Genomic DNA, 27,686 nt, shown 5'->3' with positions numbered 1-27,686 from the left:
GACCTACTATTGCAATTCACTGTAGTAAGGCTAAAGTGATTAAACTTGGGTAAATTTTATAAGACATATAAAGTACTATATCACTTTACTTAAATTCATACAAATATAAACAGCTACATATTAAAGTCAGGTTTTGTAAACTGACCTCAAGCATCACATCAACACTCTTAGTTTTAAAAAAAAAAAATCACCATTTATGCTTTCATAAAGCCAATGTTTAGAAGTAATTTCCAATAATTATGTGGTAAAGCCTTCACTCATGTGCAGCATGCTAACATATGGTATAAACATAACTGAAACAAACCCCGGCGTCCATGGGAAAGGATTAAACTGAGTTATGTGAACCGTGCCGTAAAGTGTAATGCAATATACTGATTACTAGCTTAAGATGCTTCTGCTGTGTATGACGAGCCAGCGAAACCACCTAACTCTAAAATAATGCAACAATTGCATCTTTGTTGAAGACTGTGGCACAATGTGGCCACTATCAGCCACTAATTAGACAAGACCGTACCAATGGTGACACAACAGCCTCTGTTCTGCAGGCGAGCATGGAGACTCCGCTATCGGGCCTCAGACTTACTCCTTCAACCGCTGGTACCTTTGCCAGCGCAGAAAAAGTAGGTCTGCCTTCCCTAAGGGGAAGCAGGGGCCTCAGTGACATTCCACGCTGTGTGCCAAAACATTTAAATGGTAACCATTTCCCTGGAGTGTTTGCAAAGTACAGTTTAAATTTCACATCCCTGTGTTGTTCCAGGTACAGCTTACATGTAAACAGCTCGACCAAGTCCTAAATAGAGCGTCGAACAATAGTATTATTGACAGAAAATAACAAGAAAAGAAAAAAAAACCCACTTGCTACAGGTAAGTTTAAGGTCATTTATTGTTTTACAGCTGCAGAAACAGAGAAAAAGATTGCTGTAGGCAATACGCCAGTAGCGATAACAACAAAACAACTGTGACAGATCATTTTTCTTACTTTTTTCTTTTTTTGCATTCATGTTAAATTATTTGAACAGGCTGCAATTTTGGCTGTGCATTTCTCTGGCAGACGGACAAACTTCCTGACACAGATTCAGAAGAAAACACTAACTGCTCAGGCCTTTTACTTTTAAAGAGCTCCTGCTGAATTCAACACCAGTAATCATGAAACCTGGTCAGGGTCCTGCAAACGAAAAGAGAGTTGTCAGGGTTATCTTCAAACAGACACAAAACCTAAGTCCTCTCAAACTATTCAGAAGCAGATAATGGTAATGATGTTAAATAATTACCTTGGTTATTGGCCGGGGCCTGGGCACTCCTAGCCAATCACAAAGCTGATTCCTGCATTCCCGCACTGTGGCGAGGTCGCTCTCCCTTAAACGGATAATAAAACAGTCAATATTTTAAATAAATTCAATTTAAAGTAAATTCTCTGGAAAAAAAAAAAAACAGATGTTTTTACAACTAATTTGAGAACTTGATTACAAAATAACACGAACCACTGAGTGTCACTTAGCAAGTTTAAGACATCCTCGAGCACATCTGGATCCGCCACGTCATTGTAGGTGAGAAGCATCTCATACATCTCGCCGGATGTAGTCTTTCTTATCTGGAGTTATGATAAAAACAATTAACCTCACAAACAATAAAAAATATACACACGGATAATAATGTGAATAGTGGTTTAGAGTAATTACGTCAAAACAGAGACTATACATGTCTAAAACATATTTTATTTAATTTCAACCAATTTCTCTATAATATTTGACTCCTAAAGGAAAAGTTCTCAGTGTCAATATATTTCTATTTTTAATTTATCTAAAAAGGGACAGCATACACTATTAGAAGAATATACAAGTTATATATAAACGTATCCAACTTTCTAATTTACAAGTTTCCATCTGTGGGCCACAATCATCGACATAAAATTTGATCCGTTTAGTAAAAATAAACCCGCCATTCATTTTAGGTGGGCAGATATTCATAGTATATGAATTAGGGATGATAAACCTTCATTACAGTGTAGGAAGTCCACTGTTAGATATAAGTGTGCAGAACTTACTATCGGGAACGTATGGCAGAGCAGCATCAGCAGCTGGGACAAAACTTTCTTCCTCACATCTCCCTCAAACTGGATCAATCCACAGTATCTGGAAAACAACCAACAATAAGCCTTTCTTCTGCTTTAGTGGTGCAGCTGTAAGCCTATGTGCATACGAGAACCTACACGTAAATGCAGGCACGTATCTTGGCCACATTCCTGGACTTCCTCAGCTCTTTGCAAAGACCCAAAAGATCCACACAGACCTGGTGACTTATGAAGCAAAGAGACAGAACACTCTGGTCATCCCTGAGGTATGAAGACACAGTTCTATAATAAAAAGTCACTTACTTTTCTTGTGTGGTCAAGATTTCAAAAACGTTGTTGGCAAGCATCTGACTGAGCATCATAAGTAGGGGAACGGATACTCTTAAAGAAAAAGGCAGAACAAATTTGAAATGTTATAGATATTAATGATGAAAATAAGTGCTTTAAAGTTATACCACAGGGATGAATCTGGTTTAGTTTAGTGTACCTGTCATTCTGAAGATTATTCTTAAAGATCCTCAGCAATGTTTGCGTAAACTGCGTCAGAGCATCGATGTCCTTCTGAATCCCTTTCAGGAAGGCAAACAGCGACTGGGAGGAGTGATGCGCCTGAACAAATGCAAAAGATTGCAGGAGTCTGAGCAGCAGGACGGAAGAGTAATTCACCGCAGTGAGGATGGTGGGGATTAATGTCAAAGACAAAATGGTGCGGATAAGAAAAAAAGTTAAATCAGTCCTGTAACAGATTTGACGTTGTGAGCTAAATAAATTACCACTATATGTAGTGCAGAGTCTAGCCTTTTGCACTTGTAACATAACCCTCTAAATATTGTTATGTAGGCTTCAAAGAGATTTTGTGTCTGAAAGAATGATCAAAGTTAACAATGGTAAAACTATTTTTTATCCAAATTTTCTGTGATTGAATTATGCCAGGTTGATTCCTGAAAAGCAAGAGTAAGGCTCGTTTCTCTCTGGCCTGTGAGCGTACGGCCCTGCAGTGTGAGAATCGTAATCGTGGCCCATACATTGTGGCAATCTTGGCTCCTTTTTCTAAATGCTGTACAAATACATCGGTGCCTCTCGTCTCTGAGGATGTTTCTGCAGAAGTAGGAAAACTCTTAAGAGGAGGAGATAAAAACAGGAGCGGAGCTGGATGGTCTCCGAGGGAGCTTGCTTTAAAGCACCAATGGCAGATTGGTTTACCTTCATTGGCCTCGAGGTTGTTATTGCAGGCTTTAAATATACTTTCTTTATTCCATCCATAAACATTCAAAGTTAAAAATAAGCTCAAACTTTTGCAGCCTTGGCTGCTTCTGAATGTGTGGTTTTAACAGGTTAAATCGCAGTGGGAGAGGAATGAGGGCTTGATCAACCCCAGTTATGAGCCCAGGATGGACCTCCAGAGAGATGTTGCGTAAAAGAGGCTGCAGAGGAGTTTCACAGGCATGCTTTTAGGATAAACCGCAGAATAAAACCATGAGAAAAGTTTCTTTGTCAGCATAAAGAATGAACGTTGACTCAATCAATATTTCAAGTCCGGTATTTATGCAAAGGAGCGACAACAACTGAGCTGTGAGATTCTAAGAACACACTGGAAAGCAGGTGTTGCACAGAAGACAACGGTGGACAAACGTCGCCCCCTGTTGGTCGGACAACCTGAATAATAAACAGATTGCTGCTAAATGAAAAAAGCATGTGGTCGCGTTTTGTGATGTGGAACTATCCAATCTAAATTCCTGCAATCAAACACAAAAGTTATTTATTTGTCACACAGCATAAACTAATAAATATCTCAACCATTTTGTTTCCACATTTTGAGCAAAAACAAAACTGAAACATCAATTTATTTTTGTATGTTTACATATTTTGCTTGCTTTAGTCAACTGCTTTGTTTATGCCCTTGACATAAAAAATACTCTGGCTCCTACTAAATTCACATTATGGGTTTGATAGGCGCTTTAACAGACAAAACCTTGTGTCAAAATAAAGGCAAAATGTCCCTCAGTGCTGGCAGGGGTAACACAGAGCTCTGTGGCAACGATTGCAAAAGCCTCCGGAGTATCACAATGAAACTAAATCTTTTCGTCCGCATCATTTATGGCCAGACTTTTTATCTTCTGGCTGCGATTTGACAATTTTCTGCTTCTTCCACTTACTGTGGACTCGGTGATCCCTCCCACTGACACAGAGAGCCCCAGCAGGGTGTGGTACTGATACTCAGGCAATCCAAGCAGCTGTGTGATGTACTTGAAAGCCTGGGATGGGGCATTCCAGTTTAGGCTGGTTATGGTCTCCCTGGAAGAGAAACCAAACAAAATTAAAGATCGCCAAAAAGTGTCTCTAAATCAGGGCTGATGTATTTTTCGCCAAAGTAACCAAAGCCGCATAAAAAAAACCCCCACATTCGTTAACTTGCTACAAGTTATAATGCTGCAGTAATATACTTGAGCAGCTCACGCAGGAAAGATGTTCAACAGCTCCTCCTTGTGGGGTATGTGAGGTACTACAGGCTCAGTGTGGTGAAGGAGGTGCAGGAAGATGTTTCCAGCATGAGCTCTGTAGTGGTCATTCTGCTGTGCAGCCTGTTGAGCCAGGCAGCACATCATAGACTTCACCCTGCAGACAAACCGGAGAGGATATTAAAGACAATTCAAGCAGAAATTAAATCTCACTGTCACATTCACTTAGTGCATGCTTATAAATGAAGACTGAAAGGGCAAGGAGTTAAGCATTCTGAGGTTACTACTCACAGGTTTGGTAAGAGGATCTCTGGAGCACTGCTGGACACCATCAAGGTGATTTCCTGCAGACTTGTCATGGCTGCCTTCCTCACCCTGGGATAGAGAGAGGAGAGTTAACTCAGCAAAACCCATGTGAGGATGTGGATTCACCTTCAGCTGCAATTTACTATGATTTAACTGAGGCTTAAAAACAAATGATGCAGAAAAACTAATGAACATCTTAAGATTTTTAAAATGAACATTTCTGATGAGCATTTTTAAACGGCTAAAGTAGGAAACCAACCATTATTTTAGTAATGAGTTATTTTGAAGATTAATCAGACAAAAAAGTGGCATAAAAGTGGATTGTTTTATTTATTTAATCACATAAACCCTTTTATACAATGTTCAAAATACTTCAAAGGATGCAAAAAACTAATTATTGTGTTCCTTAATAAGAGGGGAAAAATAATTAATGGCTGAAATGCAATAATGTACCACTCCTTTAGTGAACTCTTGATAATTTGTAACAAAGTATCCATCCTCATCTGCTAAAGCTAACATCAATATATGAAAATCTTAACCCTTTCTGGTTGGCCTAACAAGAAATAAAGCTAATCTGTTGAACCATTAACAGATTGATTACTTATTTATTTATTTATTTTTACAGAGTTTGAACAGGATTAAACCAAAACTGGAATTCTGGGTAGAACATATTTACAGACAATATTTACAAAGGTTTTCATTTTATCTTAAATGCAAAACGTAGAAATATTTTTGCACATTCTTGGCTTAATTAGTGCTCTGTGTTTTTTCAGTAAATGCTCTTTATTAGAGCAAGCATACTCCAGTTAACAATTAATCAGTTACTAAATCAGATGATAAATATTTCAATAATTGATCTTTGTATATTATTTCGGCCCCAAGTAAAAGGCAAATTAAAATAAATTCAGATTAAAACCGCAGATGTGGAAGAAGGTGTACTTTTCCTTTCACTATTACTGCAAGAAGGCGGCTCTGTTTTTTTGTTTTTTTAAATGGAAGGAACTGTTATGTTTTATTTGGCAAGAAGTTATTTAAGATTTACTTATGAGGCAAGTGGCTTTAGAGACCCTAAGCAGACATGAGAGACACGAGATGCAAATACCAAAATACACTGGGCTCAAATTATGAAAGACTGATATATTTCTACACATAGATTAAAAACCTAACCCTGCATATGATACCAAACATTGCTTTGGCAAAGCATTTTGTAATCAAAAGCAACTTTTGGAAGGGTGGTACAATAAAAAATCTTTAATTTTAAAAAAGAGCATTGTGTTTGAGAATGCTACAAAAAAAAGCAGGAAGAAAGAAAAAAAAATAATGGAAGGAAAAAAAAATTACTAGACAGCCTTAGAGAGGCAGCCCATCCCTTTTTGCGAAGACAAGTGACAAGCCAGGTGACATTCCTGGCTAGTCCCCAAGCATGGCCTGAAGCTACATGTGAGAGAAGTATTTTTGTTTTACTTGTGTGTGAAGGGTAGAAAAAAGAAACACTGGAAGCCTCAGGCAGGAGAGCCAATCTCAGGATCCAGTACTCACCAGGCCCCTATGTCCCCTCTGCTGTCTGTTGTGTAGTCGTTGATGCTGCAGAGAAGAAAACCAAACACCTCGACTACATTCTCCGAGCAGAGGACGGAGTCAGGGGAGCCGTCGGGACAAACACCTGTCTTGAGGAAGACCCTGACGAAAGACATGACACAAATTTACAAAGTGATGCAAAATGTAAAAAATATAATCAACAAAGTAAGATTAATGCAGCAAGCTAGAAAAGAAATTGACTTTAGAGGAAATATGCAAAATACAATCTGATTACTAGAAGGACATGCCGTTCTGGTCATTCTGGAAGAGTCGGTCCATAGTTTACTTTGGCATTAGTGTTGATAGAGCTATGTGTTTCAGCAGAAAACATGAGGAAACTTTGGGTCATGAACCAGAACCATCAGGCAAAATGTGTAAGAAGACTCACTGAGCCACTGATCTGACTGCGTCTCTCCTGGCCTCAGTGAAATTCCCCTCCTTCTGGCTGACGGCGCACATCTGCTCGAGCCCTCCAAATATCTGAAACAGAAAAAGAAGAACAGAGAATCTATATTTTATAGTAATTTATCGAGGCAGTGAAATATTTTTTAAAAATCCCGAATTCATATTCGTACTTTAAACACCCACCTGCTTCAGTTTGCTGTGGATCATAAATCTCGGCAGACAGCCGAGGGCGCGAGCAGATCCGCAACGGGTGAGCAACTGTGGACTCATAAGTCCTTCGAGGTACTGGGATATGAGCACATCTAAGTATGTGAACATAAACTGTTGTTATAAAAGCGGCTTTATAAATTATTTTTAGTGTTTTCATTTAGGGTTCAGAGGAAAACAACAAGAAATGCCACCTTGTATTTGTGTGTCAGCCTGGTTTTCTTGGTCCTGGTAGAACTCCTCACACAAGGCAGATAAGGCTGTTACCACGGAGACCTACAGACAGGAGGAGAGAAAACTCGTTGAGCTGTAGAAGGCCACTCAAGTATAGTCTTTTATACATTTTTATCATCTCTGTACAAGATGTGCATTGTGGTTTTATTTTTTACTTCTTTAAAAGGATTCACTTCACTTTAGCTCCAAACAAATGTCTAAATCCATAATTTTTCTTTATCTCATACAGTCCTCAGTCAATTTTTGACACATTTACAAATTGAAATAACACAAACAAAACTAAGTTGATCAACAGATATTTTTATTAAGGTAGGCTTTAGATATGAAACCTCTAAAAAAATCACGAATAAATCATAATTAATTCACGAACCCACAGTTGACTTACAATAAAGTCCTCCTTTACTCCACTAGAAAAGAGATGAAGAGTCTTTAAAGTGTCGTCGATTAGCGACTGCCACGCACCTGAAACATACCAGAAACTTTTAGCTTTGACCTTACAAAAAATTATTAAAAAGCAAAATCTGCTGTTCCGTTTACTTACTGATTATGGGGTCGTTCTTAAAAGGCATTTTAGACAGGGACAACTTTTCTATGAGGCTGCAAACTGTAAAAATAAAAAAAAGTAGCAGAAATACATATCAGGTTTAATCATTGTTTTCACATCTTCTTTCAGTGATTCAATTTCCACATGTGACTTGGACCTACTTGCTGGTCTCATCAGGGCTCCACCGAAGCCCCTATGGAAAGGAAAATAATTTTATATGAAAATATTTTTGCTTTCTTACGACATTACAAGCAAAAAAGCTGAAAGGAGCATTTCTCCCTACCTGTATTGTTTTCTTTCATGAAGCTGAAAGTGTCAGCAAATTTCAGTCAGCTACATCACAGTTTGACCACAATTTACACAAACAGCAAGTATTACTAAGAACTCCTTGTTCACTCACCAGATTGTGAATGTTCTTTAGTGCATCCACACATTCTGGAGAAATTAGATCCATCACAGTCCTATTAAAAAAAAAAGAAAGACTCACTTTATTCTCTATGTTTTAACGTTTGATGTTTCATATATATCAAGCCTACCTGTTGCTCTGAAGAGCCACTTTGTACAGCGCATATGTGATTTCTCCACATGCCAGAATGGCTCCATGACGACTGTGGAGATCAACACCCACTGCTGTGGTCAACAGCTGCGGCAAAACTGCGTTAAAATGAAAGAGAGCGCCGTCTTTACTCAATTTTTAAGCAAAAGCTGACAGTCGGTGTTTAAAAAGCTTTTCTTGTGGCCTATTTAACTGCCGATGAACAAGTAAGGTGACATTGTTTACCTGTTGTTGCCATATAATCAGGTGCTTGAGGCGTCAGGTTGTGGAGTGCTTTTGTGGCAAGCAGTCGGATCACGCTGCGAAACAAAATAAAGAATGTTTCCTAAAGATATTAAAAAGGTAAAAGGTCATCGGAGTGATTTTAATGACAAATGGTGAAGGTTCTGACCCGTCCCAGTGGTTGATTTTCCTGGATATCAAATGTTCGATCATGGATTTGGTGTACTCCGGGAAACCAGCTATGAAGACACTTAATAAACAAAAAACAACAGTCTTAAGATAAGCAAAAAAATGAAAGCTGTTTTTTTTTACATGTCTGCATAAAGTCTTAAAAAGAAGAAAACTGTATTGAACTCCTTTTCTACACACACACACACACACATATATATATATATAGATATATATATCTATATATATATATATGTGTGTGTGTGTGTCAGGGTAGCCTTAGGGCATGACTGAACACACACACATATATATATANATATATATATATATATGTGTGTGTGTTCAGTCATGCCCTAAGGCTACCCTCTTTCTCTGCGGTGATGTTTTCTGTTTCATTTGTGACAAACCAGATAAATTATGCAAAACGAGGTAAATAACAAACGTTTATATTTTTAAAGATATTAAATGTAATTGTGAAGGTCCATCCAGGTGCATTGGAAAATCTTCAAAAGGTTCATTTTTTTCTTACATTCAACTGAAAAATAAAACTTGCATAGATGTATACTCAAGCTTTATGTATGCACGCATTTATTTCTGTTAATTTGGACGATAATGTCTTACAGCTAATTCAGCTTCACAAAAAATCTGAATATTTTATTAGACCATTAAGGAGTGATTTTGATGTTTGGGCCTACACGACCAAAAGGAAGAGAGCTGACTTGACAGCCGCTTATATGACAGTGACTTACACTTTCCCCCAGCAGGATAAGCCACAACAGATCATTAAGAGATCCCAGAATGCTGCATCCCAGCACATGGTGGAAAAATTGAGTGGAAGGAAAATATGCGTGGTAGAAAAAGAGACTTGATAGGATTGTGAAGCTAAACTTGTTCAAGCGTTGGGAAATCTGAAGGCTGCTGCATGACCGTGTTTCAAGAAACACCGCATACAGTTCAATCAGAACCAGAGACGCTGTATGAAGCACCTTACCTGAGCTCAAGAGAAAACAAATTGTTGCTCAAAGGTACAAAATAATTGCATAATTTTTAGTAGGGAGAAATTTTTGGATATTTATTTGTCATTTTTAATATGCTACTATTGAAATTGTCCTGGAAAGTATAGTTTGAATTTACACCAGCTTTACGAATTGACAACAATAAACACTTGAGTATAGCAATCTGTGGGTAATGAGCATAATATTGGAGTATTACTCTTTGAATTAGTGAAATTAATATTATATGATGCTATTGTAATTTACCAATATGCAGCTATACTGACGAGAAGTTAAAATTAAGAGAAATTTCTTGAAATGCCTCATGGCAACAAGATCTACGCTATATCAGATGGAAATTGAATCGAGAACACTATCCCTTGTGTATTTGTGAGCGTCATCGTGTTACAAATATATTGGTGGGATGCTGTGTACTTGAGCAGTTTGCAATGAACATAAAAATAGCTTTGCATGAGCAGTTCAACACTGTCCTCACCTAATGTTCAGATAGCAGTTGTTGATCATTCCCACAGCAAAGTAGTCTGCTGCCGTCACAATGTCGATGCCATGAGGGAAGGTGCCCTGATGAAGAAAAGTGTAGAACATTTTCACCTTAGGACGGACTGTTTTGCAACACCAACCAGCTACATTTAAGATGTCTACAGTCAGTGACAGAGTTCCCAGTTCAAGTAATGACAAATCTAGAGTTCTTGCTTAAGGGCTACTGGCACCTTCAGTGTTTCCTGGTGCCCTGTAGCTACGCTAGAAGGCCATTTTCTTTAAAAGATCCTCGTAATGAGGCAAGTTTGAGCATGAACTGGATATCTGCCTGCAAATAAGCGTCAAATAAGGCTAATACTGTCATAATGCTCAGGTCGTCAAAGCTTCAGTCACAAACCTGTCTGCCGACATTCTCCTGGAAGGCAGCCTGGGACGAAAAGAGACACAAAATTAAGTTTTTTTCATTCACGATCTTTGGAAAAGCAGCGTGATGAAGTTTACTAGCGAACTTACAGACGCAGCTCTGCGGCAGTTGATGTTGCGATCAAACACAGCGGTGATCAGCAAGGCGCTGTGGAGAAATTGTGTTTTATGTGATAATCCAGATTTAACACACACTTTTGTAATCAGAGGCAGACCATAACCACAAAACAAACTCCGTTTCCTCAGTGCATCGGTTCAACACCAGCTGTATCATTACCCATGACTCTTGAACAACATAAGAGGTTTTATCCCTTCACACTACATTACTTTTGAAAATCTCAGGGAGTGTGTGTGAGAATGGAGGCGTGCTTACATATACATGACGATGACACCCTGAGAAAAACGAAAATGCAGCTGACCATGTTTACTTTCTTAGCATGTGGTTTGCCTTAAAAAAAAATGCATCTACCCAGAGGGTTTGGAAAAACAACACAGCTCTATACAATATCTAAACCTAAGGTATCGGTGAGAAGAGCATACTGAAAATCCTACAGTTGCAACAGGTCTATTCATGCATGTTGCAACTTTGCAGGAGAACACAACTGTTTGTATGTGCCCCCAAGTCACAAAGGGCCATTTTCACAAAAACACATTTTCAGGACTTGTCATCGAGTTCTGATGAATAGAGCAGGAACCAGCTTGTCCCAGCGTTTCTGCCAAACGGCGACCGAAACCTACAGAAGCAGGCGAAACCTGGCAATCTTGTGGCCCAGGGAAAGGGAGGGTGTAGTCCCGGGCGCTGATGATGATTTGCAAAGGGGTTAACTCTGACACTGCAGAGCTAGTCTGCACAGTCAGAGGCCACAGGTCCATACTTGCAAGGCAGGAAAGCATGACATAAACCGTTACTGTTAACAAAGACTGAATGCAGCTCAGTGGGTGATGAGCTACGTCTGTGTTCTGGTTAAAGATTTGTTGTGCGAATCCTGAGATAATACGTTTTTTACTTTTCTACGGTGGATCAGGAGCCTCTACTTGAATAAAAGACAGTTTTGTCAGCATCCTTGGTTGAAGACAAAAAGAAACTTCTGAATACCTTTGCAACTGTCTGCACAAAGATCTAAGAGAAGCATGTTACTGGCCTTAAATAAATGTATTCACATAAGCCTTATAAGGCCATACTGGCATTCCAAATGCTTTTTTTCCATAGCAAACAGTACCCACTATTATTTATTATTAGTATATCCTTTGTACAGCTAAGTTGACATTATTTTAAGTCATACTTTCAGTTTATTACAACTTTATACAGCATTTATAAACTCTTTCTTGAACACATCTAGAGTAAAGCCAAACCTTCCTGCCCATCATCAAATGACAATCACCTGAAATGACTGCATGACACATTGCAAATGAAAGCAGTTCTTCTACCCTCCAGCTTTATTTAATATGCATTTAGCAAAGTACCGAATGAACTGGAGCTGGATAAGTAGAGGTACCAACGTGTCACAGAAAAACTGGTTTGAGGCAGTAAGTTGCAGCTTACAGGCAAACTGTGCAGTTTCTATGCAAATCTCACTGATAAGGTCTTTCACAACTAAAAAAAGTAGTATTTACTGATAGTGTTTTTCTTTCTAGCAGAGGATTTTACAACTCTGCTGCACTTTTCAGCCTTTTTGTCTAAAAGACTTAAATACAGACAACTGCAGAACAAACTGCAAAACAAGTAAATATGTAGAAACATAATCAAAGAATGTCAACCAACCTTTAATTTTTTTTTACCAAAAACTCTTTGCTCTCCCATCTGTCTAAGCTGGCTAGTTGAACATTATGTTTCAGAAAAACTGAATGTTTAGTTTACTTGTTGGAGTGACTTTTCAAAAATAATATGCTGCTTTTGCCAAAAAATAATTACCATGACAACGGCCATTGCTGATTGGTGATACAGTTCTGCACAAGTTCTGACTCTCTGATGTTGTAGGAGAGGTACAAATCTGGCCATGTTACATTTCCTACCCTGGCAAGTCATTAAAGCACCAGTCCACAGTCTGCTTCTGACTGGCTGGTCAAGACCGCATGAAAAGGCCTCTCTAGAAAGCTACCACTTCAAAGAAGTTCCGACCCAATCCTGAGGCTTGATTAATTTCCATTCATAACTGTTGTGATGAATGTTTGCTTTGTAATGCATGCTATGCTAGCTTGACTATTTTTGAGTCGGCCTCTGCATAACCCAACCTCTGATTTTTATCTTCCCCACATGTGTAAAACTTCAGCAAGTTTTCATATACGCATCCCTTGCTTCCAAATCTAAATTAAAAAGATGCCAAAAAGAGAAGCTAGTGCCACTGGTCCATCTTAAATGTGACCTCCCTGGTTTCCCAAGAAGCTGTTTGTTACCAAAGAGACATAGTCGTTATTGGTAATAGCAGTAGCGTTCTCTAGAGAAACCACCAAGGTTCCAAAAAGAGATATGAACAAGGTTCGGACAAAAAAGACAGAAATGCTTTCATTATTCCTGGCGGTTCTGGTGACAAAATGTTGCCTTTGTCACACATGTTATTGATAACTTTTAGGGATTCAATCGGTTTAAGGATGAATATTTTGTCTTTTAAATAAGTGTGTCTTTTAAATAACTATTCCTCAATTAAAAGTGTCTATTTCACAGGCAGAACTTTTACAGTAGTTACATCAGGTTTAAGACCCATAGTTTTAGGTTGTCAATACCGAGTGGATGAGAATTGTGTAGCATTAATTGTTACTTTTCATCTTTGTAAGTGTAGAAGGTAACTCAAAGAAAAAGTAGGAATAATGTTTAAAATAAAAGTTGTTTTCTTGACAAATGATGACCTAGTTTTTGATATTATTCAGGCTGATTGGTTCTAAGTCATTTAAAGTGTCTCTACTACAGTTAGAATTAGATTAACAACATAAAAATCTAATGCTGAGACATTCTTTATGTTCTTTATGCAGTGTTACCACTCCATCAGCAGACAGGATTTGGCGTAACTTATGTTTTTGCCTTGTCAAACTGCTTTCTCATATTTAATCCTGAAAACTGAAGTTGTTTTAAATAGAAGAGCCATTAACCTTCACACAGTCATTGTTTTTTGGACCACCTTACAACCAAAAGACAAAATAAAAATTATTTCAGGTGATATTTATGTATTTTTGTCTTGGGAGGATTAATAGTAACAGGTGTTACCTTGCAATCTGGGTGACAAATGGCTGGAGTTCCTTGGGGTCATAAGCTCTGGAAAAAGACCAGCAGACATAGCAGGCAGCGTCACGCACATTGGAACCGACACTGCAGGCTCCCCTCTTCTCATCGTAGGTCAGTGCTTTCATTATAAGTGGCACGACTGAAATATACAACAACAAAGATGAATATCTCAAGATAGAAATCAGATAATAAAAGCTTCATAAAAACAGGAGTACTTTATCCAACTTCACATGTTGTGTTCAAAACACAGAGGAATTATGAGGAATATTATTCAAATTTCTTAGAGAGGAACAACTAGCAAATTCAGTTTTTTTCAGCTCATATTTCATGTAAACTAATCCTGCAACACCACACAGTAAATGCAAATCACTTGCAGGTCCTGTCAGATTCTACTGAACTTCACTTTACAAAATCTATGTGGCGTCAGTGTAGAATAAAGTTTGTTTCACCATTTTAACAAAAGCTAGATAAGGATACAAAAAGAGTTATATCTCCAACTCAACATTTAAATCATTGCTTGAGGCTTGACTAATATCAGGTGCATCACTGTTGCCCGAGGGCCCTGCTGTTTGGGCTGAAGCACCACCCACTAGAGAGAAAACACCTTACAAAGACGAACTCAGCACACAGCTAAGATCACACTTCCCATCACACTCATCCAACAAATGGGTTCTAAACTCTGAGCTGATAAAACGACCGCTTTAAACCTGATACTGACATTTGCTGTGAACTGTGGATCTCCTCTACGCGGGCTTCACACACGGGAACAGACGTTGCTGCTTCAATTAGAAAAGGTAATTTTTGTCCAATTTTTATCTTGTTTATTTAACATGAAAGTAGCAAAACAATATCTATTTTAACAAACAACTGACAAAGTTTGACTATGTTGCCACACAGTTTTAGTTGGGCTGTAGATAGCAGTGATATGTACAAGGTGTGCACCTGTTACAAACAGATCCTATTTAACCTCTGTTCAGACTGCTGCTATTGGCGAAACGTAACTGATGTATGCATGCCTTTGTGTAAGGCTTAAGTTGATAATGAACAAAGAACTACAGAATTTAAAAATTGTCGCTCCGCTCTTTTTTTTTAAAAAAAAAAAATTCCTCATTTTCATGTTTCCTGGATGTTATCTTCAGTTAAATATAAGAAATTATTTCGATTTGCTGCATATTCACAAGACGAACGGCTTAAAATGGTATTTTAAAGAGAATCCATGTTCCTTAGAAAGGGAGTGTCCTCGCATGCTACTTTAGCCGAAACTTGAGTGACAACTTCTTGCGACAGTGCACGACAAGCCGGTTTCTCAATGCACACCCAGCAGCCCTAAACTAACATCTTTAGGTGATGTTTAATTCAAGACAGAACACACAAATCTTTCAGACAGGAACCGTATTGAGACGGGTTTTTTTATATATACTAAAAGGATTTCAGTTATTAGTTTACAGCGCTCTGACAATGAGCAAAAATGAATCTCACTGCAATCTTCATTGGCAGTGAGCTTATCGAGTGATGAATGCATCCCGCAGGTGTAGTCATGGGAAGCAGGTTGGTAAGCAGGTTGACTCGTAGTTCCCACGCTGACAGCACACAGTTTTGGTGTAAGAGAAAGCAAGTCTCTGCATGCCCTCCAGGTCTGTGAAACTTAAAAGAATGAACCGTCTGTCTGGTGATTTAGCAGCCCGCTAACTTTATAGAGAGATCATTAGAGAGTTATAGAAACGGGACTGATGCGTGAGCAGGCAGCGTTAGCTGGCACGTGTTGGCTGATGTCAACAACCCAACGCTAAAACCAAGCCTGGACCGGGATATATGCAAAAATGCGGTGACAGATTTGCATAAAGCAGACAGGTTTTCAAATTTAAATATTTCTCTGCTTAGTAGCCATTCCACTGAAAGGAACAAATGTAGCCTGAGGCTGTGGTGTTTTGTGCACCAGGAGATTTTTCTAGCCATGCAACTAAAACAACGCATAGCTAAAACTTCAAATGACAAAAGGTCTTTCTCTGAACCAGTCTAACAACCCATCACTTGGGGCACAACTAACGATGACTTCAGTGAAAACAAATAGATTTTAAGTTACATTCACTGATTCAACATTCAGTTTTCTGCAGCATTAGTACTTCACCGAGAATATATTATATTCTTCTTTCAGGATAGTCAGCGTCAGGATGGAAACGGATCAGGAGCGCAAGCCAAAAAGGCCTCACTACATCCCTCGTCCGCCAGGCAAACCTTTTAAGTACCAATGTTTCCAGTGTCCTTTCACCTGTAATGAAAAGTCTCATCTCTTCAATCATATGAAATACAATTTGTGTCAAAATTCAATCTCCTTGGTGTCTCAAAAAAATGGACAAGCACCCCGACAATTGAAGGCTGTGGCAAAGGCAGTCTCTGTCAAACCTAAGGATTGTACAAATGTCATTCCAGCAGTCCAAAGCCTTAGTTCTGAGAAACAAGGAGTGGAAGAGAAGAAAGACGAGAGCAGAGATGACATAGAAGAGTTAGATGTTGGGTGTGACAGTCCAGTGAGCAACGCCAACCTGAGTGTGGCAAAACCAAATACACTCACAGACAGAGAACTCGCAGAGAGCGATGAGGCCAAGGCTCTGCCTCGCCCATCTGCTTTCTCCCCTGTCACTCCCAACCGTGATGGTGCCGAGGCCTTGGTTGCAACTGTGCAGCGAAGAGAGGATTCACCAACCTCTAACATCAGCCATCCAAGCAGCCCGTGGGCCAGAACTCTTCCTTTCAAATCTTTCACCCCTCTCATGGTTCCCGAATACCCTCCCTACCTCATGCCTGAACGACCCCTGTATCCACCATACTATCTATCCAGACACATTCCTGTAAATGATCCAAACGTTCCGTCCTTCCAACCGGAGTTTATAGATACCCAAAGATCTCTGGTGCAACCACCCATTGCCCCACCTCATGGAACTCCATTCCCCCCTTATCCTTACAGATACTGCCACACTCTTCACCCAGGCCCTCCTCTGCCTTACACCCTTTACAGACCCCATGACCTTTCCATTCCAATTACCGGACACAGATATTTTTCTTTGGATGACTACGGTCAAGGCTTTGGCCAGAAGGACTATGACTTGTACATGTATTCACATTCCAGTCACAACAGCTCTCACAGCTCCGCCCAAGGGGAGAGTCACCAAAGTGGAGACAAAACAACAAGGCTGAGTCCTAAAGAGGGCTGCTCAGCCTTAGGGTCACCTGACAGACCCAATCAAGCAAACATTGTCCTGAGAGAATCAGAGGCTTCCCAGTGCACGACCAGCGGCGAGTCGGAGACCTCCCTCCAGCTTGGACATGGATCTAAAGTTGTGGAACTGGTCACAAAAGATTCAAGACAAGAAGAGTCGGCAGAAACCTTGCTTCAGTTAGGAAGCCATCGCTTAGATGGAGGGTAAGAAAAAGTTCTGGTTGTTTACCCTTTTCCTTATCAAGTGATATGGTCCTGTTTGCAGTAACTGATCTTTAATATTTTTGAAATGTCCTTTTTAGGTCGAATGGTAACAGTCTACAGGTCTCCTTGTCTGATAAGAACAATCAAGAAGAATCAGACAACGTAGCTCCTCTAAACCTATCAAAAAGAGACCAGAACCATGAGGAGAAATCTCAACAGAGGACAAAGGGTTGCGATTCAGATAACGTGAACGGCACAGAGCTCCCTCTGAATCTCAGCCTCCGAGCTTCTCACAGCAGCCCAACCTACAGCTCTGCTCCAAGCCCTTCAGAGGACCTTCCACCTACATTGGATGAAGATCTGGACGAAGAACCGTGTGACCAGAGGCAGACTGCAGCTCTGGCTCTCTGCCAACTTGCCACTGCAAGCTCTGTAGCCTCTTCAGGTGATTTTCACATTAAAGTCCAGCCATGTGAAGACTCAATGGACTCCACGACTCCTGACTCGCTAAAAAATACCAAGTCGACTAAAAGAGCTAAAGAGAGTGGCTTGAAAAGACGTAACAATAGCCAGAGTGAGAGCAAATCTCAAAAACTGAGCAAGAAAACCAAAACAACAGGCCCAACTCTGAGGAGGAGGACCCGCTCCTAACAACTGGACTATGACTGTTGCAGAAAAGATACAAAGTGATTATATCTCTAATCTGCAGACCGAAAAGATTGCTAGAAGACTGGAAAAAAAGAAAACCAAAATGACTTGTTTAATCTACAGGCATGCTGTTGCAGGTATCAGGTTACAGTCAGTATCTGGTGCTTACCTTTGATTTACAAGGGTAAAACGGGGACACATTATTTAAACCCTGTCATCTTTATATAAACATCAGCAAAAAATACAAATGTAAAAATGTGTTATCAATGTAAATACCAGAAAAAATGTAAAGTAAGAAATAAAAACATGACTTATTGAATTGCTTGTCCATTTATTGAAGTTGACTTGAGCGTACATACCATCAGTCAGTCTTGATGGAAGCAGCAGACCTCTCCTTCCTAGCTCTGCCAGTGCGAGGCAGCCTCCATGCCAGGCATTATCTGTTTCTTGAAAACTACAGAAAACAAACTTCCAGTTAAAAACAAAGAACATGGTAGAATATAAAATTGAATGTAAACCTTTGCCTTTCTTGTTCAATAAATAAGAAAGCTGCAGCAAAATTAAAACTAAAATAATTGGGAAAGTGTAATTCATGGAGGGAGCCAATCTGCCCAAAGCATAAACCAACTTGAAGCAGTCCAAAACTGATCCGACCACATCATCTGCCAGCTCCTTCGGAAGCCTCCCTGTCACCCTCCCAATGCTGTAAAAAATCAAATAAATTTTTACCACACACAATGACTTGTTTCTGCATAAAGAATGCCAAAGACAAGTAACAACAAGGAGGCCTTTTTAAATCAATCATTGCTGGGTGTCGTATAAAAACACTGTTACCCCTTTGCTGCAGACCAGCGCACAACTGTCTCCTTATCTTTCAGGCCAATAAGCAGGTGCTCTGAAAGAAGACAAAGAGGCCACAAAATGTTTCTTAAGCAGCAATAATTCACTAAAAAACTGAGTGCAGGTGATGACTTACCAATCACAGTTTCCACCTCCTCAGGAATGTCATAGTCCTCTTCCTGTTCCTGAGTCTTCGTCTCAGGAGTGACAGTAGCAGCGGTGTGAGACACAGAAAGGTTAGCAGCTAGTGAGCGACTGCCTCTCTCGTACCTGGAAATACACACATTCCTCCTTTAAAACACACAAGTTTTGCAGCCTTTACTAGCAGAAGACAAAAATGTTTCGCTAGAATCTAGTTGGGGGGGAAAAAAAGTACAAATTCCTAAACTGAACATATGAATCAGTTTATCTGACTATAAAAACCTTCATTCAATTATTTTAGATCCAAGAAAGTGAAATCCTAGGCAATCATACAATAAACCTGTGATAACTGGAGTAAAATAGCATAATATCTGACCTCCAAGCAGCCAAACGTGGCTTCAGGAATGTAAGGCCGAGCCTCTGAATTAGCTTGATGTGAATCTTTCGCAGCATGGCCTCGCTGCTCTCTGACAGACGTTTCTGTTCCAGATTACGCAGAACTATAGGAGCTGGAATATCAGAGGCAACAGAGAATTATCACATCATCAGAATTTTCTCACTGTCCAAGTGAGCTTTAGTGGGAAATTGAGCCTACCATACTGTAGAAAGTCATCTCGTTTTCCATGTTTAAAAAGTTTTGCCTATAAGACATTGAAATAGAAAAACAATATCTAATAAAATGAATAGTTTTAGACCACATATTTATATTTCATTTAAATAACAATCCTTTACATTTTTAGTCTAACTACTATATAATGTAATTTGCTAAAATCTTAGTCATTTAGAGCTCTTCTAAAAAGAGTTTCATTAGAACTTGTATGGATTCTGGTGACAGAGAACACTTAGCCAGTTTTGAAAGCCTCAAAGCAAAACAATTCTGAACACGTTGTGAAGATGTTCCAATGAATAAGATGGTTCCTTTTTATGGGTCCAAAAAATTCTTATTACACACTGAAACTTTTTTTTTTAAATAATTTATCAACAATGAGACATCTTCAGTGAGGTCATGTGTGAGGCATTATGCTCGAAAACTGAATGTAGTCTCATTACCTCAGCATGGCTGTCATTTGCTGAGAAACCGTTTAGCCTAAAGCTGCAGATTAAACTCTCCTAAGTTACTTGAAGCAACAGATCCCACACTGGCAGCAGGTGCATTACACACCTGCTACAACCACACTAACTATTGTGTAAAAGCATACCAATCATGTCAGCTCTTGTAAATTACAGGTTGAATAAATCTGAGCACGTACACTCCGTCCTCAAATCCCCACCCCTCACATGGACATGAACTCTGAATCACAGGCGCAGACTTTACCAAGGACTGCAGGACACCGTCCAGCTTCCTGATTTCTATCATTGAGTCGCCACTGCTCTGAGATATAGAGGTGAGACTCCAGTCCAGAAAGCACCCGAGATGTTTCTGTTTCACGTCGGGGCGTGTCATAAACCTGTAGGGCCGCGTAGAATCCGACAGAAGAAATATTAGATGTTTTATGAGGATAAACACAGGTCGACATGGCAAACATACGTATTCCAAGAGCAACATTGCCCTCTAGTGACGATGAAGGTCATTTTCATCACTTAATGATTATTAACATAAACTTTGATTTTTGAACAATTCAGATGCAACTGTGATGATTCTAAGCATTAAAGAAAAAGCAAAAATAGGTCAGTTACACTACTCAATTTTCAGGTTAGTGGAATACCAAGTTTTTCCTCTTAAAAAATTAGCCAAGGACATTTTTTAAAAAATATTAATTTTTTTATGCATAGGTAATTTTATTTATATAGCACATTTTCAGCAACAAGGCAATACAAAGTTCTTGCTATGTAGCTGTAAGTAGCTTCAAACATGATAAGATTTCAAATTTAAACATACGATAAATTATGTCCTGATTTAGTATGAGATAGGAGGAAAGATACCATGGTTACACCATGCTACATTGTTATAACAACAAAACTTATTTTATTCTAAAAGAAAAAAAAAATACCACTGCAACTTCTGCTTAAATAAATAGGTTATACCTTTTTACTATAGCTTGATTTGCATTTTTATATACATTAAAAAAAAAGCATTCTTGTATTTTCGGAAATTATTTTATGTATGTTTAAACATTTTTAAACAATTGTTGGCCTAAATGTAATTACAAACAATATTTAATATCCTTTTCATATTCATTCAATTGTATCATGTCTTATTTACACTTATGTTGATAGTGCTATAATACTGGTTAATATAAGCCAATAATGTTGACTTATACTGGAAGTTAATTGAAAACAAGAGTCAGTTAAAACACCAGAGCTCCTACGGCGTTTCAAACAGCGATTTCATTTAAATTTAACTTGAAAACAACAGTAAAAACAGGCAAAAAGCAAAAACAAAACGTTGCACTTACTTTGAAACAAGAACTGGAGCAGCGTCTCTAGGACTGCCCATGGCAAATAGATACGTCTATAAAACCAAACAAGCACAAAAGAAGCTTTAAAGAAGGACATGAAAAATTATTTCTTAAAAAAGAAAGAATTTAAATAATTTTAAAAAATATTAGTAAATGTCTTGTTTCAAATGTATTTAATTTGTATATTAGCAATAAATAATTATGTTTTCTTGCAAAGAAAAATACACACTGAGAACAACAATTTCCCTGACAGGTTAATTAATAAAACTTAAGCACCTCTAGACAGCTGATGGTGCCACTTCTCCACTGAATGTCTACAACAACAGACCTCAGCACAGGAAAAGCACAGACAATACCACAACAGTTCTTGGACTGATTATATACAGTAACATAAAATAGGTCTTCAGGTCATAAGGTTACATACTTTTACCATGGGGCATAAATGGTACAGTTTCTTTTTGTTGTTGTTGTTTGTTTGTTTGGATTATTACAAAGACATGGAGAAAAACATGGAGGAAAAAATAATACTAAATGGATCTCAAGTTGCTTTTTTCTGCAAAAACTTTGAAATACGCACACAAAAAAGTGAGGAGGCAATTAATATTAACAAATAAATGCCCAAACAATTGAAAACATTTATGTTTTTGAATCTGCATTATTAAGATTTTTATTAAGCTTTGTCTTGTGCCCACGGTACTTGTTGAATTCCCCAGGAAAGTTTAAGTGGATAACAAATCTAGCTAGCAAGGATTTATTAGCAGTAAGTTAGCAGTAGCCTCAACCATAGACATAATATAAGAGTAGACCCCGCATTGGCTGCTCCGGCGCAGGAAATACGGCGGCCATCTTGGAGCGGTCGTCCCTCCTACTTTGCTCAACCAAAACAACAGAAGATGACTCAGCACTGAGGGATACTGTTGTTCGGATCGATGGACTAATGAGGGCTCGACAAACGTGAGGGCTCGACAAACAACATTTCACAAGTAAGATGGACATATTATTGTGTATATTTTGTGATTAGAATATTACTTTACTGTATTTATGTCCACCGGCGAGATACCAGCTAATATTAGCTATAGTGTAATACCGGGGTTCAGCCCCGCTATGAAGGCTAACTGAGATTCCGTAAATCTAAAAAAAATTATTATTCTCTAACATTGACTTAGATTATCTGACGCAAGAGCCTACATTAGAAATGAAACAATGTAACATATGTTATAAAACTTATATTATGTGTTATAACATTCACCAGCAAAGTTTACACAGATGGTAAAGACTATTATTTATATGTAATTCTTTCACTTTGTCAAAAGTAAGATACGTCCCAAATCTTCCGTTTTTGTTTTGAAGGTTTCCTAAAGACACGATGTGAGGAAGAAGTGGGAAATATCTTTAAAGAGAGACGGATTCACTGCAGCACGGATGAATCTCGCATCGGATTTTGGACTCAATCTCAGCTGCTGAATCACTCTGAAGCTAGAACTCGTCGGCTGAAAAACATATACATATATCTATATATATGTATGTATACATATATATAAACATGTATCCAATATATATTATTCAGTATTAATCATTATTTATTTGTCATTATTAATCATTATTTATTTGTGTTTATATCGTTATATAAATATGTATTGATATTACTAAATAATTTATTAAATAAATTATGAACGGCTATGTGCTTTGTAATATGTTCATCATACATCAATATCAGAATATCCCATTCCTATTCTATTGCTATAGCCACTAAACATATGCTGAACTGTGTATTATAAACATACTTAAAAATACAATTGTTTATAAATGTAGCTTTGATAGATGTTTGAATATGGTTTCCAGTAACAAAAAAGCGTGTTATGATCGATTAAATGCGCTGATACGTCATTGTGCCTGCTAAACACAAAACGCTGAGTGGAGTGGTGGACCGCTCCAAGATGGCCTCCCTAAATCTCGTCAGCGACAATAGGCGAGAGCGGTCCATGAGGCGTCTTCTCTTTTATTATGTCTATGGCCTCAAACGCCTCAAGTCCAGCAGCTAATGAGATTGGTGCAGAACATAATGAAGAGAAATGCGTCCGACTCAAACTTTTGCCTGACAAAAAAGTCTGACGAAAAAACATAAATTACATATATATATGCGAAAGTAAATAGCCCTGCCGCGACGAAATGTAAGACCTGTAATTAACGCATTTAAGGCCAAGTTATTTCTATGCCCAGTAGCATAAAGTGATTTTTGTTTAGAAATATGTGTTTTTGTCATTCTTAATTGTTTCTGAAGACTTTGTGCTGTGTTGGAGCTTCCACGATACTGCCTAGCTTTTTTCTCCTCCCTTCGGAGCTCGAGGCTTTAGTTAACGGACAGCCTTCATAACGTGCGCTACGTTTAATGTCCGTCTGCTACAAAATATTCCAATTGAAAGAAAATGGTAAGTAACTAGTTGTGTTTCGTGTTATATTGTTGAATTTTAACCAAACAGCATTTCTCCAAAATAACTGCTTCGGAACTTATGACCATAGATTTTACTTACATCACACTAGAGCGAGTTCAAGTCTACTTCCAAAACACGGTGTCTGCTAATGAGATTGGTGCGTTTGATTAAATGGACTGGGACCTTCTACACAGGTGGTGTACAGACATAATAAAACGCCGCTCGCATTGAGACGATACGAACATTAAATCGAAAGGAGCTGGGCACGAGGAACGCGGCGGAGTAGTTAAGAGAGCAGCTTTGTTAGTAAGGTGTCTCAGAACAACCCTCGCTTTCATGGTCGAGAATCGACTGTGATTTCCAAGACTAGTTTCTGCTACCAGCGATCAGAATCATCCTTCTCGGCAGCTACACGCAGAACTTGTGATAAGTCGCCTGAGACAGCTGGATACCAGCTGGAAAACCCAAATCATACAGCCGTTAGCGGTTCCCGTTAGCAATCAGGGAACCGTTGATTGCTAACGGTCTCGCCTCCCTCTGCAGGAAAAAGGCTACTGAAAGATAACTTATCAGCATTCAAAATAAGCTGTTTCGGAGCTGAAAACTCGGTTAGTGCAATAAGAGAAGACAAGGCTCTCTCTGACTTAAGCGCGGAGGCGGATGTGGAAGCTAGGCGTGCACCGATTGCAGTTTTCTGGCCGGTTTCCGATTACCGATCTTTAAAAAATTTGACCTGCCTATTCCGATTTTGGCCAATATCGATTTTTACTTTTTTATTTTTTTGTTTTGTTTTATATAGCCAACTCTGTGTTATAAAGTCGCAATTAACTTTCAATGTTCCAATCTTATTTTATTGAAAAACATACCCTTGAACAATAGCTTTGAAGCAATATAAACTTATAAGTTTCAGCAGTCTTCTTTCATATGATCAGATCCCTGATTAAATCTTGCTGGGAGAAAGCCTGTAAACATAACTCTTTTAGGCATTTTTTGAACTGTTAAAATAGGACAGGAAAATTCATGAGATCCTTTACCCTGCAAAAAAAGAAGGCAAGAGGAAGAAAGTCTTTGCTCTCAGATAGATTCTTTATCTAGGATTAGCAAAGAGGATGATATATCTCTCCTTAGTGAAGGTCAAATTAAACTTGATGAAATATATAAACAGAAAGCTCGAGGTGTGTTTGTCAGGTCTACAGCGAGGTGGTTGGAGGAAGGGGAGCAGTGTTCTTTTTTAGTTTAGAAAAGTCTAAACTTCATAATACTTTAGACACACTAAGTCAATGATAAGATTCTATCAGTCCATAAAACCCTTGGATCATTTTGTTGCAATTTGTACAACAATCTCTATTCTTCTAAAGACTCAGATGAAAAAGCTTCTTTACTGATTGATTCCATTAAACATTGCAAAGTTATATCTGAGGCTGAAAAGCAAAATGTGTGATGCTAACCTTACTCTAGAGGAAGTAGAAGAGGCTATTTTAAGTCTTAAAAATAACAAATCGCCTGGTAGTGATGGGCTGTTAAGTGAGCTTTATAAGAAATTTGTAAAAGCTCTTAGTCCCTTTAATCTTAACACTCTTTCAGAAAGTATTGGTCATGGAGAATTCCCCTCTACTTTAACACAAGGCCTTATTTCTGATCCCGAAGGCTGGCAAAGACAAATTACTCATTGACAACCGGAGACCTATTTGATTACTGAACAATGACTATAAAGTTTTTGCTATTATTTTGGCCAGAAGAATCAAATAGACCCATGGTTGTATTATTGATGAATCTCAATCAGGCGTCATGTCCCACAGACACATCACAAACAACTTAAGGCCTGTGCTGGATCTACTAGACTATTCAGAACTAATAAATGATAATAGCTTTATTTTATACAGCTTTTGACGCTTTAGAGCAGGTGTACCCAAACTTTTTGAGACCAAGATCTACTTTTTCTGTCACCAGTCGGCTGAGCTCTACCTCATGACACAAAGATGTAAAAAATTGTAAATGAAACTTTATTGACTTATTTTATATGCAAATATCCATCAGTTATAGCAGAAACATTGAAGTGATGGAAAACCTAATGCAGTTTCTTCCTCAGTGAGACTCTGACACTGGGAGGAGGTTACTGGTTTCAGAAGCTGGTTGCAAACCTGAGATCAGCAGGTATTAATCGATTATTGTAGATCTGAACTTTGGTTTGATGACCTCAATTCTTTTGTCCATATCAATTATGGGGGCCATGTAGATTACTAATGCCACAATTAGTCAGAATTACACACACAGGTTCAAATATGTAGCTCCTCTAAATTAATGGGTTTTTGGTATCTACCATTTTTGTGTGTTTGAGACCATGCAACTGTGTTCATGTCTTCTTACATCACTTACCTTTGCAACAGCTAAAATACGCTCCATGACGGGCTCTTTAACTCTAACGCCCTCTGATTCTAGATGACCATCCAGACGAGAAAGGTCAAACGGGATCAGGCAGGTCATGGACAGCCACAGCAGCAACATGTAGCGCGTTTCCCAAGTCTGAAACGTGAAACAAATAGATCTTACTAAATCACTGTAGAAAGCATATAGTTTGCACTCAACTATAACCAGCCACAAACAAAACTGCTACACAATAGCACTAAATCGGTAAATTTTGTTTCTGCAGCACCTTACACAGATATATAGATCACAAAGTGCTTCACATAGGCAAAACAAAATAATGTCATAACTATTAAACTGCAGTTTTTTTAATGTGAACCTAAGATTAAATGGCCGTGGATATAATACTGTGACACTAATATAATTTAAATCCACTATTGTCGTGAGTCAGATTTTTAAATGTATTTTGATGTTATTGTTATAGACAGAATGGCAGAATGAATATCTATCTAATATTTTGACAGTGTTTACCTTTAAGTCTGTAGGATCCTGTCTGGATATCATCTCCAGAACTGGATGAACATCAGCCACCTCATGAGGAAGAAGTTGCATGAAGACTTTATAGCCTCTCACCTAGAGAAGAAAAATGTATATAAATCAACTAAAGGACTAAGTTATGTGTTAGAGAAATAAATGAAAAATCTGTGAGTTACAGGTTGGGTCACTCGCATAACATTTTAACTGACCTTACAAATGACATAAAGGAACTGGAAGCTCAGATGAACCAATGAAGGGGGTGAATTTTCATTCCTTACGAGGTTAAGCAGCATATCCGTTACCCATTCTAATAACAGCACAAAAAAAAAGTGAATAGACTTTTCATTTTGTCTGCAAAAAGTAGTATTTGTAGTTATGTCTGCAGTGTACCTAGATGAGGATCTAGCAGATGAGGCTGGTCCTGGTATCTGTCCATTATTACTGTTGGCATAAAAAAAATACAGACTGTTAAGGACTGAGGTTCAAATCCAACGTGATTTAAGTGCTTTATTGTGGTTTGCCACACCTTTGAACTTCTGAACTGCAAACTCCCCTGCTCGATCGTCTTCGTGGATCTCTGGAAGACTACCGATGAGTGTTCTGGTTTCACTGCTCTCACTGAAGCCACCCAAAACACACGTTTTAATAATGGCATCTACCTCTTCCTCCCCTCCTTCTGGGGAACCGTTTTCTGCTTCCGATAAGTCCATACTGCTGGTGTTTTTATTATTATTATTTACAGAAAGCCTCTGTAGGAGACTATTCTTTTACTAAGGTTTACAATTCTTAGCTAGCTAGTATTAGCATATCACCCTAGCAAAACAACTGGTTAAAGCTACGAGGCAACAGAATTAGTAAGAAAAACACGTTTAAGAATAAAATACTATATTTTGTGTTGGTACAGAAAGAGCGTAAAGTAATTCTACTTGCAAAAAACGAGTGTAAAATCTTAACTGCGTGGATGCTGGCGCATAATAGAGCATTAGTGACGTTCCCCACCCCTGCACGTTGATGTGCCGAT

General features: G+C 38.5%; 2 protein-coding genes across 3 annotated transcripts; one reads left to right on the top strand and one right to left on the bottom strand.

Moving 5' to 3' along the window:
- Window positions 1–865: 865 nt before the first annotated feature.
- On the bottom strand, window positions 866–27,686 carry tbcd (tubulin folding cofactor D). 2 transcript variants are annotated; one of them, XM_007556281.2, is made up of 39 exons: window positions 27,192–27,686; window positions 27,056–27,106; window positions 26,875–26,972; window positions 26,660–26,761; window positions 26,141–26,287; window positions 21,330–21,385; window positions 20,249–20,381; window positions 19,529–19,574; window positions 19,310–19,442; window positions 18,929–19,062; window positions 18,787–18,847; window positions 18,581–18,655; window positions 18,312–18,406; window positions 13,866–14,022; window positions 10,757–10,814; window positions 10,641–10,670; window positions 10,239–10,324; window positions 8,752–8,832; window positions 8,586–8,659; window positions 8,341–8,458; window positions 8,205–8,265; window positions 8,088–8,110; window positions 7,966–7,997; window positions 7,802–7,864; window positions 7,646–7,722; window positions 7,221–7,302; window positions 7,003–7,121; window positions 6,803–6,894; window positions 6,376–6,516; window positions 4,822–4,905; window positions 4,529–4,687; window positions 4,228–4,366; window positions 2,559–2,680; window positions 2,375–2,452; window positions 2,210–2,296; window positions 2,045–2,132; window positions 1,482–1,591; window positions 1,272–1,356; window positions 866–1,165 (listed from the first exon to the last, which is right to left on the bottom strand). In XM_007556281.2, exons 1-39 carry the CDS (start codon window positions 27,373–27,375, stop codon window positions 1,145–1,147), a joined length of 3,582 nt encoding a protein of 1,193 aa, XP_007556343.1. In that variant the 5' UTR covers window positions 27,376–27,686; the 3' UTR covers window positions 866–1,144. The 2 variants fall into 2 exon arrangements, with proteins under 2 accessions (XP_007556343.1, XP_016529033.1); XM_016673547.1 differs by lacking the exons at window positions 26,141–26,287; window positions 26,660–26,761; window positions 26,875–26,972; window positions 27,056–27,106; window positions 27,192–27,686 and adding an exon at window positions 23,864–24,035.
- znf750 (zinc finger protein 750) lies at window positions 14,036–18,283 on the top strand. Its single transcript, XM_007556280.2, has 3 exons — window positions 14,036–14,677; window positions 16,039–17,304; window positions 17,403–18,283. The coding sequence occupies exons 2-3, from the start codon at window positions 16,055–16,057 to the stop codon at window positions 17,953–17,955; spliced, it is 1,803 nt and encodes a 600-aa protein (XP_007556342.1). The 5' UTR covers window positions 14,036–14,677; window positions 16,039–16,054; the 3' UTR covers window positions 17,956–18,283.

The sequence above is a fragment of the Poecilia formosa genome, unplaced genomic scaffold (genome assembly GCF_000485575.1).
Source record: "Poecilia formosa unplaced genomic scaffold, Poecilia_formosa-5.1.2 Scaffold78, whole genome shotgun sequence".
Lineage (NCBI taxonomy): Eukaryota > Metazoa > Chordata > Actinopteri > Cyprinodontiformes > Poeciliidae > Poecilia > Poecilia formosa.
The sequence above is the reverse complement of the archived record's forward strand: the minus strand, read 5'-3'. Positions and strand labels throughout refer to the sequence as shown.

Excerpts from the sequence above, each read along its gene's own strand:
- znf750 (XM_007556280.2), top strand. The coding sequence starts at position 16,055 with ATGGAAACGGATCAGGAGCGCAAGCCAAAAAGGCCTCACTACATCCCT. Across the intron at positions 17,305-17,402 it reads AGCCATCGCTTAGATGGAGG|GTCGAATGGTAACAGTCTAC; the intron begins GTAAGAAAAAGT and ends TGTCCTTTTTAG.
- tbcd (XM_007556281.2), bottom strand. The coding sequence starts at position 27,375 with ATGGACTTATCGGAAGCAGAAAACGGTTCCCCAGAAGGAGGGGAGGAA. Across the intron at positions 26,288-26,659 it reads AGGATCCTACAGACTTAAAG|ACTTGGGAAACGCGCTACAT; the intron begins GTAAACACTGTC and ends TTCACGTTTCAG. Across the intron at positions 2,297-2,374 it reads ATCTTGACCACACAAGAAAA|TCACCAGGTCTGTGTGGATC; the intron begins GTAAGTGACTTT and ends TTGCTTCATAAG.